This window comes from Vicia villosa, unplaced genomic scaffold (genome assembly GCF_029867415.1).
Source record: "Vicia villosa cultivar HV-30 ecotype Madison, WI unplaced genomic scaffold, Vvil1.0 ctg.003004F_1_1, whole genome shotgun sequence".
Lineage (NCBI taxonomy): Eukaryota > Viridiplantae > Streptophyta > Magnoliopsida > Fabales > Fabaceae > Vicia > Vicia villosa.
Genome location: NW_026706089.1, coordinates 150,389 through 161,033, shown reverse-complemented (window position 1 = coordinate 161,033; position 10,645 = coordinate 150,389). Strand labels below are relative to the sequence as shown.

The 10,645-nt window shown below is 36.7% G+C and overlaps 1 protein-coding gene across 2 annotated transcripts; it reads left to right on the top strand.

Annotated features, from left to right (window-relative positions):
* Positions 1-4,075: 4,075 nt before the first annotated feature.
* Positions 4,076-10,184, top strand: LOC131640221 (putative disease resistance protein RGA4). Of its 2 annotated transcripts, none has more exons than XM_058910632.1 (2): positions 4,076-4,212; positions 5,096-10,184. In XM_058910632.1, exon 2 carries the CDS (start codon positions 5,097-5,099, stop codon positions 7,620-7,622), a length of 2,526 nt encoding a protein of 841 aa, XP_058766615.1. In that variant the 5' UTR covers positions 4,076-4,212; position 5,096; the 3' UTR covers positions 7,623-10,184. The 2 variants fall into 2 exon arrangements, with proteins under 2 accessions (XP_058766615.1, XP_058766614.1); XM_058910631.1 differs by lacking the exon at positions 4,076-4,212 and having other exon boundaries at positions 4,233-7,649; positions 7,772-10,184.
* The last annotated feature ends 461 nt before the right edge of the window (positions 10,185-10,645 follow it).

Here is a 10,645-nt window from a genome sequence, read left to right as displayed (position 1 = left end):
TTGTCATAGGGATTATTTGAAGATGATTGAGGCCTTTGATTGACTTCCTGGGGATTTTTAGGGTTTCCCAAATGTGATCCATGATTTCAGTCCCTGATAGTTCAAAAACCCTAATCTGATGATTTGAAATTTCACTGTTGATCAATCCTTGTGTAGGAGATGTTCTGAGCCAATGGATTAGGTCAAAATGATGTACTTGGGGTATTGAGGTCATGTCCCAAGTCATTAGGTCAAATCCTGAGCAAAAGTCAGGAGTATGCTATCTTCAGTCAAAACCCTAATCTGGTTGATTCAAAGCCTCTGAGCTTGTTGAAATGAATCTTTGAGGACCAGATATTGATTGTTTGATGAAGATGATTCATTTGAGATGAAGGGAGAACAAAACCCTAATTGATTGTTACTTGTACTGATGAGTGATTTCTTGATTAAACCCTGCTGAGCACAAATAGCAAACACAGGCTATGCAATTTGTTAGAGATGCAAATGATGCATATGAAAATGATATGAGGTGGTATCTTAGGTCAAAAATTGGGGTATGACACATACCATGGGTACCTCGACCGCACGATGCACGATGACGTCACTTGGAGGCCATTCAGCGACTACACTCATGTTGTCCCCTTTGACAGCATATCTTTATATTCTGGCTGGTTGTCATGCGGGACCAGCACCATGGTCCGGTATCTCCCTGAGCGGTGCATGCGACAATTTGGGTATGTGCAGATGATACCCAGGTCACCTTTTGAGGCTGCTCCCGACACAGTGACTCGAGTGCAGCTCACTGGCATATTTGAGGATTGGGAGCATCATGTGGTACCGGAGGAGTATCGTCGCATTCGGGTCACCCAGGACTGGCACAATATGGAGGGGTACGTCACATGGTTCTATCAGGTGTCACATCCTCTGCTGAGACCCGACGCTCCCGGCGCTCCTAGGCCAGCACACAAGGAGATCCTGGAGAACCAGCAGGCCGAGGATGACCACGCTATTGATCTCCTTCCGATCTGCCAGTGGATAGAGATGCTTGGGCGGGACGCGTTGGATCGAGGTGTCACTCATCAGGGCGGTCCAGAGGCAGTCGCCGTGATGGAGATGATCGTCAGTGATGCGGGCCGTGCAGCGGCATACAGGCGGCAGAGGAGATCCCAGGGAGAGAGGGTTAGGCATATCCAGTAATGGTCGAGTTTATTTTTTTTTGTTTTCGGATTGTATCTTTCGCACACTATTACTATGTGAGTCGGCTTGTATATATTATTTGGATTTGATTTATCATATTAGTATTTTCTGTTTATATGTCGCTTATTTTATTTGGCGTTTTCCTTTAATTAAAAATACGAGACTGTTTCTAAAAACATTAAAAAAAAACACAGTTTTTACATAATTCGGAAGTTCATTGCCGAAACCCCCCAAATTCTGAAAAAAGGTGTTTTCGGAAGTGCATCTCCGAAAACACCCCCCATTTGGTGTTTTCGGAGATGCACTTCTGAAGCCTGAGAAAATTAAAAATAAAAAAAAAACTTCAGAAACGCATTTCCGAAGCAGGGGTAAAATTGGAGTTTTCGCTGGGGTGACCCCCATAGGGAGGTGGGTAAAGAAATTTTCTAAAAAAATTGTCTTGCATATATAACTTCTCCATTTTCAATATACATTCACACATATTTATTCAAGTGCAGCGTGTCATTAAAAGTATGGCGAGATATTTTTGTGTGGTTGGATTTATAGAATATGTTGGAGTTGATTAAAAAAAAGAAGGTGTGTCTTATTTGGTTGACAATGATATAGACGGTGTGGAATACGAGAAACAAAATAATATTCAACGATGATCATGAGTTGTGTGTCTTAGACGACATTATTTCAAGTATCAAAGCAGTGTCGTGGATTTGACAAGCTATTGGCACGAGAGGGCGGGGAAGATGTTCTTCATTTTATAATTTGCTCCAAACTCCTTTAGATTTTGTCAATGTTGTGTAAGTTTTGTTGATCGTATATTATGTATCGGATTGAGTATCCCTTGTCCTCAATATTAATTATAATCTGAATTTGTTTATAAAAAAAATTGATTGTTGTTGAAACTTTGGAGTTTTGGATTGTCTCGTTAGAACCCTACCTCCATTATTCCATCATTCTTTTTTGCAACTTTTAGAATTGTTTGAGTATGGCAAACCTAAGGAATACAAATTAAGATATCCCCATTCTAAATCTTAGGGATTTATAGATTACCTTATTGTTGTGAAAGTTGGTAGAATAATTCAATGCATTTTAGAAAAATTATTCAGAATTTTAAACACACTAAATTTTTTTGATGTGTGGAGACGAAGAACAATGATAATCAAGTAATGGTATAAAGCAACAAAATAAGCTGTCAAAAGTGAAAGCAAATTTATAACAAGGCAGAAAAAGATAAAAGACCAGAAATATAATAACTTGTTTATCAAGTTCGATCAAATAATCTACTCTGGAGGAAAGAGCATTTATTTGATTCATTATACTTCTAAAATTTGTTTCAAAGCATTGCAAATGAGTTATAAAAAAATAGTCACCCAAATTTCTAAGAGCAAACCCTATTTTTCTAGCTAAATATTTTTGAATCTTCAACTCTCTATATATGAGGCCCATCAGTGTTGGTGAAACTCATAGGGATAAAAATGAAAAATTGTCTTCTCTTCTTTAGTGTGTCTATTCCTAGTACATTTAATCTTTCTCTTTTTCTATAGAACAACTTTTTGAGTGTTAATCCATGTCAGATTCACTAATTTTTGTTGCACTTTGATCTTGTGTAATTTGTTGTTGTTTGAATAAATTAGAGAGAGTGGGTAGAATAATCTTGTAGTGTTTTTCATAATTAATCAAGCTCATGATATCAATCAAGAACCAAGACTCATTCATCTAGAAGTTAGTGAGAACCTTGTGTGTATATGTGTGTGTTTCTCTCACATACATCTAGTCTCTGGACTAACACCCTGTGATTTTGAGTGTTTGTGAGATTCTCTGACCCTGTTCATCATCTTCACCCATTTTTCATTGTTGTGGACCTTCACCTCTAAAGATTGAGTATTGAGGGAGACTAGTGGTATATTAGGGTATCTAAAATTTTTTGTGTGAAGTTTGTTGTTTGTAACAGGTGTAGGTATTATTTCTTGAAAGCAATTTGATCTTTATTGTTATCCATCAAGAAGAGAGTTTTAGTACACTCCATGGAAGACATTGGCGAAGCATAGTACAAATTTTTCGCAAGGAGGAGTTCGAAGATGTCCAACTTTGGTGAGATTGTAGAAAGGATTGTAGCAGACAAAGTTAGGAGTTGTCCAATCAATAACTAATGACAATCGCTCAGACAAAAAATCGATGGGATCAGTTGGATTGTCACACATGAATACTTGGAGCGGATTATTGTGGACATATAGGTTAATGGATCAAGATCTTTGGGGATCTTGTTTTTTGTTAGCAGTTTGAGTGTTTGCATCAACAAAGAGAATTACTATGTGATATAGTTGTCATTAAAATGCTTGTATCAAACTTATCAAATAGTGGAAGATCGTGATTATTTTTCAATGATTTTTATTACTATTGAAGAGTGGAGTAGGCAAAGCACGAATGAATGTCAAACCATTATATATATATATATATATATATATATATATATATATATATATATATATATATATATATATATATATATATATATATATATATATATATATATATATATATATATATATATCTTTTCCTTCTTCCCTTATCTTATTTAATTTTCTAGCATTCATTAATATCGTTTTTGTGTTAGTGCATTATGCATTGTTTGTATGTCATATAGGTTAGACTCTACTTATAAAGACTTAATATGTGAGCTTAGGTATGAGATGCATCAATCTTATTGGATTATCACATAGCCAATTATGTTGTGAATGAACATCTAAATAAAAAAAATTGGGATAAATATAAGTTACCCCTACCATAGGCGAAATTCGAGTTACCTCCTTTAATATTTTTTTTTGGATTGCGAAACCAACTCAGTAAATTTGTTGCATACTTATTTCAAAAGTTCCTCTACAAGTCATTGAAATAACGTGTCAGTTGTGGAAATTTCTTGCTTTTTTCGGTATTACTGTTTTCTCCCTGTTCAGCCTGAGTTGACTTCACTTTATCTCTCTGCTCACGCTACTCAAGTTTTCACTTGTTCATTCTGTTACTTCATTCCGCTTTCCAAACCAGGTAATTTTCTTTATTCAGTGCTCTTTTTGGATTAATTATCATAAAATGATTCTTCAGCATCCCAATTTTGATGCATTTTATTTGGTTTCTGTGTCTAGTTTATACTCTTAGACACAGTATTTGTATTCTGATGTTCTAATAATCAGTTATAGAGTAAATCTCCAATTTATTTGCTCAAGTGTTTATATATTGTGCATGCTTGGTTCTAAGGTGAATTTAGTTGATTTGGAAACAATTGTTTTACTTGAAAGTGAATCTATAGTGATTTTATGTTTGATTACATTTTCTTGAAAGTAAGCTAGAATAATAAATTTCAGTTTAAAAATCATCAATTTTAGACTCAAATGATATAAATTTTATCTTCAATTTAGATCAATTTGGAAGATAAAATCAATATAATTCAAAATTAATTTTACACTTTCAGAATCAATTTTAGCTACTTTAAACGTGGAACCAAACATAGACTTAATTCTAGAGTAAATACCTAAGTTTCTCCAACAATATGTGTACTTACACAACTTAATTCAAGAAAATACGGGCTTCAAATCTTGACTAACAAGCGAGAAAGTTGACATTGAGAAAGCTTGTTCTTCTTTCAACAAGAGGATGAATGACTGATCCTCCAAGTCAAGCGCACTAGCGCACTTTGCCATGGCTTTCTCTAATAGGAACTCGAACACCGTTGCTTGTTTAGGTTGAGCGGCTTGAAGTACAATTCGTGGTCTTAGGTTGAGCGATTTGAAAGTATACGATATCAAATCTCTGAGATTTTAGTAGAATTTAACCAAGCTAAATTTTACATATTTGAGACTACTTACTATTGTCATTACTTTGCCAATATATTAGTTTTACTCATGCTATTGTTAAACTCAATTTGCCAAAGGATGGAAGCCCTTGCTGTTACAGTCTTGCAAAAGTTGGGCTCTTCAGCTTACAAAGAGCTTTGGATCGTTTGGAATCTAAAAAAGGACATTGAAAAAATGAAGAACACAGTATCTATGATAAAATCCGTGCTCCTCGATGCAGAGATCAAGGCCAATAATCATCAAGTTCGTAATTGGTTGGAGGAGCTGAAAGATGTACTTTATGATGCAGATGATTTACTTGATGATTTTTCCATTGAAGCTTTGAGAAGAAAAACGATGTCTGGAAACAAAAAAGTACGAATTTTCTTCTCTAAATCAAACAGTATTGCCTATGGTCTTAAATTGGGCCATCGAATGAAAGCAATTCAGAAGAGGCTAGATGACATTGCTAAAAATAAGCATGCACTGCAACTAACTGACCGCCCTATGGAGAATCGAATTGTATATAGGGAGCAGAGACAAACTTACTCTTTTGTGAGTAAAAATGAAGTTATTGGAAGAGAAGATGAAAAGAAACGTATTAAGCGTTATCTACTAGATATCTATGCAACCGATAATGTTTCTGTAATTCCCATAGTCGGGATTGGAGGATTAGGTAAGACCGCTCTTGCCCAACTGGTCTACAATGATAATGACGTTCATAAGCATTTTGAGCTAAAAATGTGGGCGTATGTTTCTGATGAATTCGATATAAAGAAAATAGCTCAGGAGATCATTGGAGAGGAAAAGAATAGTCTGATGGAGCAAGTGCAACAACAACTTAGAGACAAAATTCGAGGGAAGAAGTTTTTGCTTGTGTTAGATGACATGTGGAACGAGGATCGTGAACTGTGGCTTAAATTGAAGAGCTTGTTCACGGAAGGAGGAAAAGGGAGTATGGTAATTGTTACAACGCGTAGTCAGACTGTGGCAAAAATAGCGGGCACACATCCGCCTCTTTTCTTAGAAGGTCTGGATTCACAGAAATCTATGGAGCTGTTCTCTCGAGTGGCATTCGGCGAGTTAAAAGAACAAAATGATTTGGAATTGTTAGGTATAGGGAGGGACATTGTTAAAAAATGTGCTGGCATCCCTCTTGCTATCAGGACTATTGGAAGCCTTTTGTTTTCTCGAAATTTGGGAAGGAGTGATTGGCTATATTTCAAGGACGTTGAGTTTTCGAAGATAGATCAACACAGCGACAAAATATTTTCAATCCTTAAACTGAGTTATGACCATCTTCCCTCGTTTCTAAAAAAATGCTTTGCTTATTGTTCGTTGTTTCCAAAAGGTTTTGTGTTCGGAAAGAAGACTCTCATTCAGTTATGGGTAGCTGAGGGGTTCATTCAACAATCGAATGATGTTAGATTTGTAGAAGATGTTGGTCATGAGTACTTCATGAGTTTGCTGTCAATGTCCTTCTTTCAAGATGTCATTATAGACGAATGTGGCGGCATAAGTACTTGTAAAATGCATGACCTTATGCATGATCTTGCACGGTTAATAGCTGGGAATGAATATGTAGTGCTTGAAGGAGAAGAAGCAAATATTGTAAACCGAACGCGTTATGTGTCGTCTCCTACTTCATTACCGGTTGCACAGACATCATCATCTTCTTACAAGTTAAGAACATTTCTTTTGCATCCACAAATGAATGCAAGCAATTATATGCGTCAGTCATATTTTGTTTCCTTCTTAGGCCTAAAGTTGTTGCGTGTGTTAACACTTTGTGGATTGAATATTGCCGCAATCCCAAATAGTATTGAAGAGATGAAGCATTTAAGATATATTGATCTGTCACAGAATAATGTACTTCAAAATCTTCCGTCGGGCATTACCAACCTGCAGAACTTGCAAACTCTAAAACTTTCTCAATGTTCTGAGCTCAAATTATTACCAAAAAATTTCAATAAAAGTCTCAGGCATCTTGAGTTGAATGGTTGTGTGAAATTGAGACGTATGCCACAAGGGATAGGACAGTTGAATAATCTTCAAACACTAACACTTTTTGTTCTGCACAAAACAAGTACAAATGTAAATGAGCTCGGCGAGCTAAATAACCTTCGAGGGAGATTAGAAATAAAATGCTTGGATTTCCTGAGAAAGAGCGCTGCAGAGATTGAATCGGCTAAGGTACTTCTTGAGAAGCGACACCTTCAACAATTGGAATTGCGGTGGAGGTATGATTATGATTTTAATATATCTTCACCACAGACGATTAGGGACGAATCATGGTTGGAAGATGAGATGATTCTAGAAGCCCTGCAGCCACACTGCTCACTTCAAAAACTAGTTATAGACGGATTTTGTGGCAAAAGGTTACCAGACTGGATATGGTCTCTCTCGTCGCTCATGGTTCTTGAGTTCCACAACTGCAATGGTTTGACATCACTACCCGAAGAAATGTGTAATCTTGTTTCTTTACAGAAACTTTGCATGTATAACTGCTTACCGTTGGAGGAAAGATGTGCAAGACCCTATGGCGAAGACTGGGAAAAAATATCTGGCATCCGTGAAGTTGTGATCCGTCCTGTGATACCATCGCTACTCAAGTATTTTACATGAGTCAAAAGTCTTTCCTCATTCATGCAGGTGCTTCTGAATCTACTCTCTTATTTCAATCAACATTTTGAGATTAGGATGATAGTGCAAATTTTCATGATTGCGGTAACTTTCTCTAGGCCTTTATGCCTAACTTTTAAATCTGATTGTAGCTGAAATCTTCCTCCACTGAAGCTGTGGCTATGCTCGATCGATTATGGTCTCTTCTTTCACCTAGAGGTTTTGGTTTTTTACTGATTACTCATTCTATGTTATAGTTTGCTTCATCATGATGAATATAATTTGTTGAATATGAAAATCACAAATGTTAGGCTTCTTGCAATTGCTTGCTAATGATTTCAGTATTTCACTTTATGTGTTGTGCTTCTTTTAATACATTAGAAAACATTACAAATCTAGTTAGGGTATTCAATGGATCAATCAATATCAACACAATTACTTAAATAATGAACCAATAGATTAATCATTTACCAACACAATCAAATACTTTTTTTAATTGAAAATTTTCTTAAACACTTACACCCAAACACAATAATGTGTCTGGATAGAACTAGAAGATTACAAATCACTGCACTAGCAAGAAGTACCTCTTAACTTGGCCATCATACATATAAGGGAAAAAACACAACTTGAGACCATAATACATAACGGAAAAAACAACTTGGCCACACATGTTACAAAAGGTACAAATAAAATACAACATTGAAACTAGAATGCTTTAGAAATGGATGTTAATTATGTTTTGCCGTAGGATGTTGTTTACCATAAGATGGTTTTGTCACGTGCAAATGTGACTTCTTGTGTGGTGGTTTATGTCTCGGTGGCTCTTTTCGTGGCGATTTATGCACCGGTGGCTCTTTCTGGGGTGGTTTATGCACCGGTGTCTCTTTTTGCGGTGGCTTATTCACCGGTGGCCCGTTCACTGGTGGTTCATAAACTGGATTAAGGTGATATTGAGCAAGTCCTTGAGGAACAAGGATAAGTGCAGCAAGGAAGAAAATTAGTGAGGACAAGAAAAAGGAAGCCATTTTCAGTAGTGATTTTAGTTGGTGTGAATAACATAAAGGAAATAACAAGGTTTTATAGAAGGAAGGGTCTTCATTGGAAGTGGAAGGTCTCAAATGAAGTAATTTATTATAACTGAATAATCGGTCCACTAATTTAAAAAAAAAATGTGTAGAATATTATTCAACAATGTATCAACATTCTTACATCTTGTAAGACAAAACTGATATCTTGTGAGTGGTTAAATTCTATATTATTTAAGAATTTTTTTTAAAGAGATATATAAAAAAAACATTTAAGAGGTATATAAAAAACGAAAAATTTCTTTAGCCACCTCTCTATGGGGTCACCCCCAGCGAAAATCCCAAACTACCAATGCTTCGGAAATGAACTTCCGAAACGTTTTTTTTTTTTTTTAAAATTTCCATAATTCAGAAGTGCATCTCAGAAAACACCTCATGGGGGGTGTCTTCGGAGATGAACTTCCGAAAACACCTCATGGGGGGTGAATTCGGAAGTTCATTTCCGAATTATGCAGAAACTGTGTTTTTTTTTAATGTTTTTTCTTAAACAGTCTCGCATTTTAATTAAACGCAAACGCCAAATAAAATAAGCGACATATAAACAGAAAATACTAATACGATAAATAAAATCCAAATAATATATACAAGCCGAACCAAATAGTAATAGTGTGCGCAAGATACAAACCGAAAACAAAAAATAAATAAACCCGACCACTACTGGGTGTGCCTAACCCTCTCACCCTGAGCCCTCCTCTGCTGCCTGTACCCCGCCGCACGGCTGGAATCAGTGACGATCGTCTCCATCACGGCGACTGCATCTGGACCGCCCTGAAGAACGACACCCCGATCCAAGGCGTCCCGCCCAAGCATCTCTATCCGCTGGCAGATCGACAGGAGATCAATGGCGTGGTCATCCTCGGCCTGCTAGTTCTCCAGGATCTCCTCATGTGCTGGCCTAGGAGCGCCGGGAACGTCGGGTCTCAGCAGAGGATGGGACACCCGGTAGAACCAGTTGCGCCGCCGCCCGCTCGCGTCTAGCCGACGCAGTCTGGGACTCTCTCCACTGTCTGATGCGTGCTGGTTGGTTGCCTGACATGTTCCTGTAAACAATCGAAATCGATTAATATGCGAGACAAATGAAAAAACAAAAAAAAATGAACTTCTGGTACAGTTCGGAAGTTCATTTCCGAAAACTTGGATGGAGGTGTTTTCGGAAATGAACTTCCGAAACACCCCTGCGCAGACCTTCAATTCAGCCTCCAATGGCAGACCCAAAAAACCTAAACCAAAACTACTTTTATGCCTACTAAACATCCTAATATTAGTACTAACCTATATTAATGTGATTTTTTCAGTTTCTAAACACCCTATTGGAGTTTATTCAAATAGATCTAAAACTTGAAAAAACAATGTAGAACTTACCAATTAGTGTTTGATGATGAGTTTGGAAGAAGACTTGGGAATGCTCTTTGATCTTACACTTGATTTTGGCAGAAAATTTGAAGAGGGGTTAAGTATTAAGTTGATTTAGGGTAAATGAATTGGGGGAGGGGGCTGTTTTGCTAAATCTGCAAAACGCACAGTATTTCGGAAGTTCATTTCCGAAAGTGTTTTCGGAAATGAACTTCCGAAATAAGACTATTTTTTCATAAAAAAAAAAAGGCGCTTTCGGAGATGCATCTCCGAAAACGCCTTTTTCTTGCATTTCGGAAATGAACTTCCGAAGTCAGGAGTAGTTTGGGTTTTTCACCAGAGGTGGACTAGAAGGTTAGGAGGTCTATAGAGAAATTTCCTAAAAAAGATATCTTAAAGTTTTAAAGAGTTTCGTAGTTGATAATACAAACTGGTGAGCTTTTATAGTAATGATGAGATAACAATATCAACTAAGTCTAATAGTTTACGTTGCATTAAAATTCTGTTTAAAAGTTAAAAGTATATGCTCATCTTTTGTAAACTTCTATATTCAGATATCAAGGGATTAGATGACAAATTTTCAAA

Coding starts and splice junctions, on each gene's coding strand:
- LOC131640221 (XM_058910631.1), top strand. CDS start 5,067: ATGCTATTGTTAAACTCAATTTGCCAAAGGATGGAAGCCCTTGCTGTT.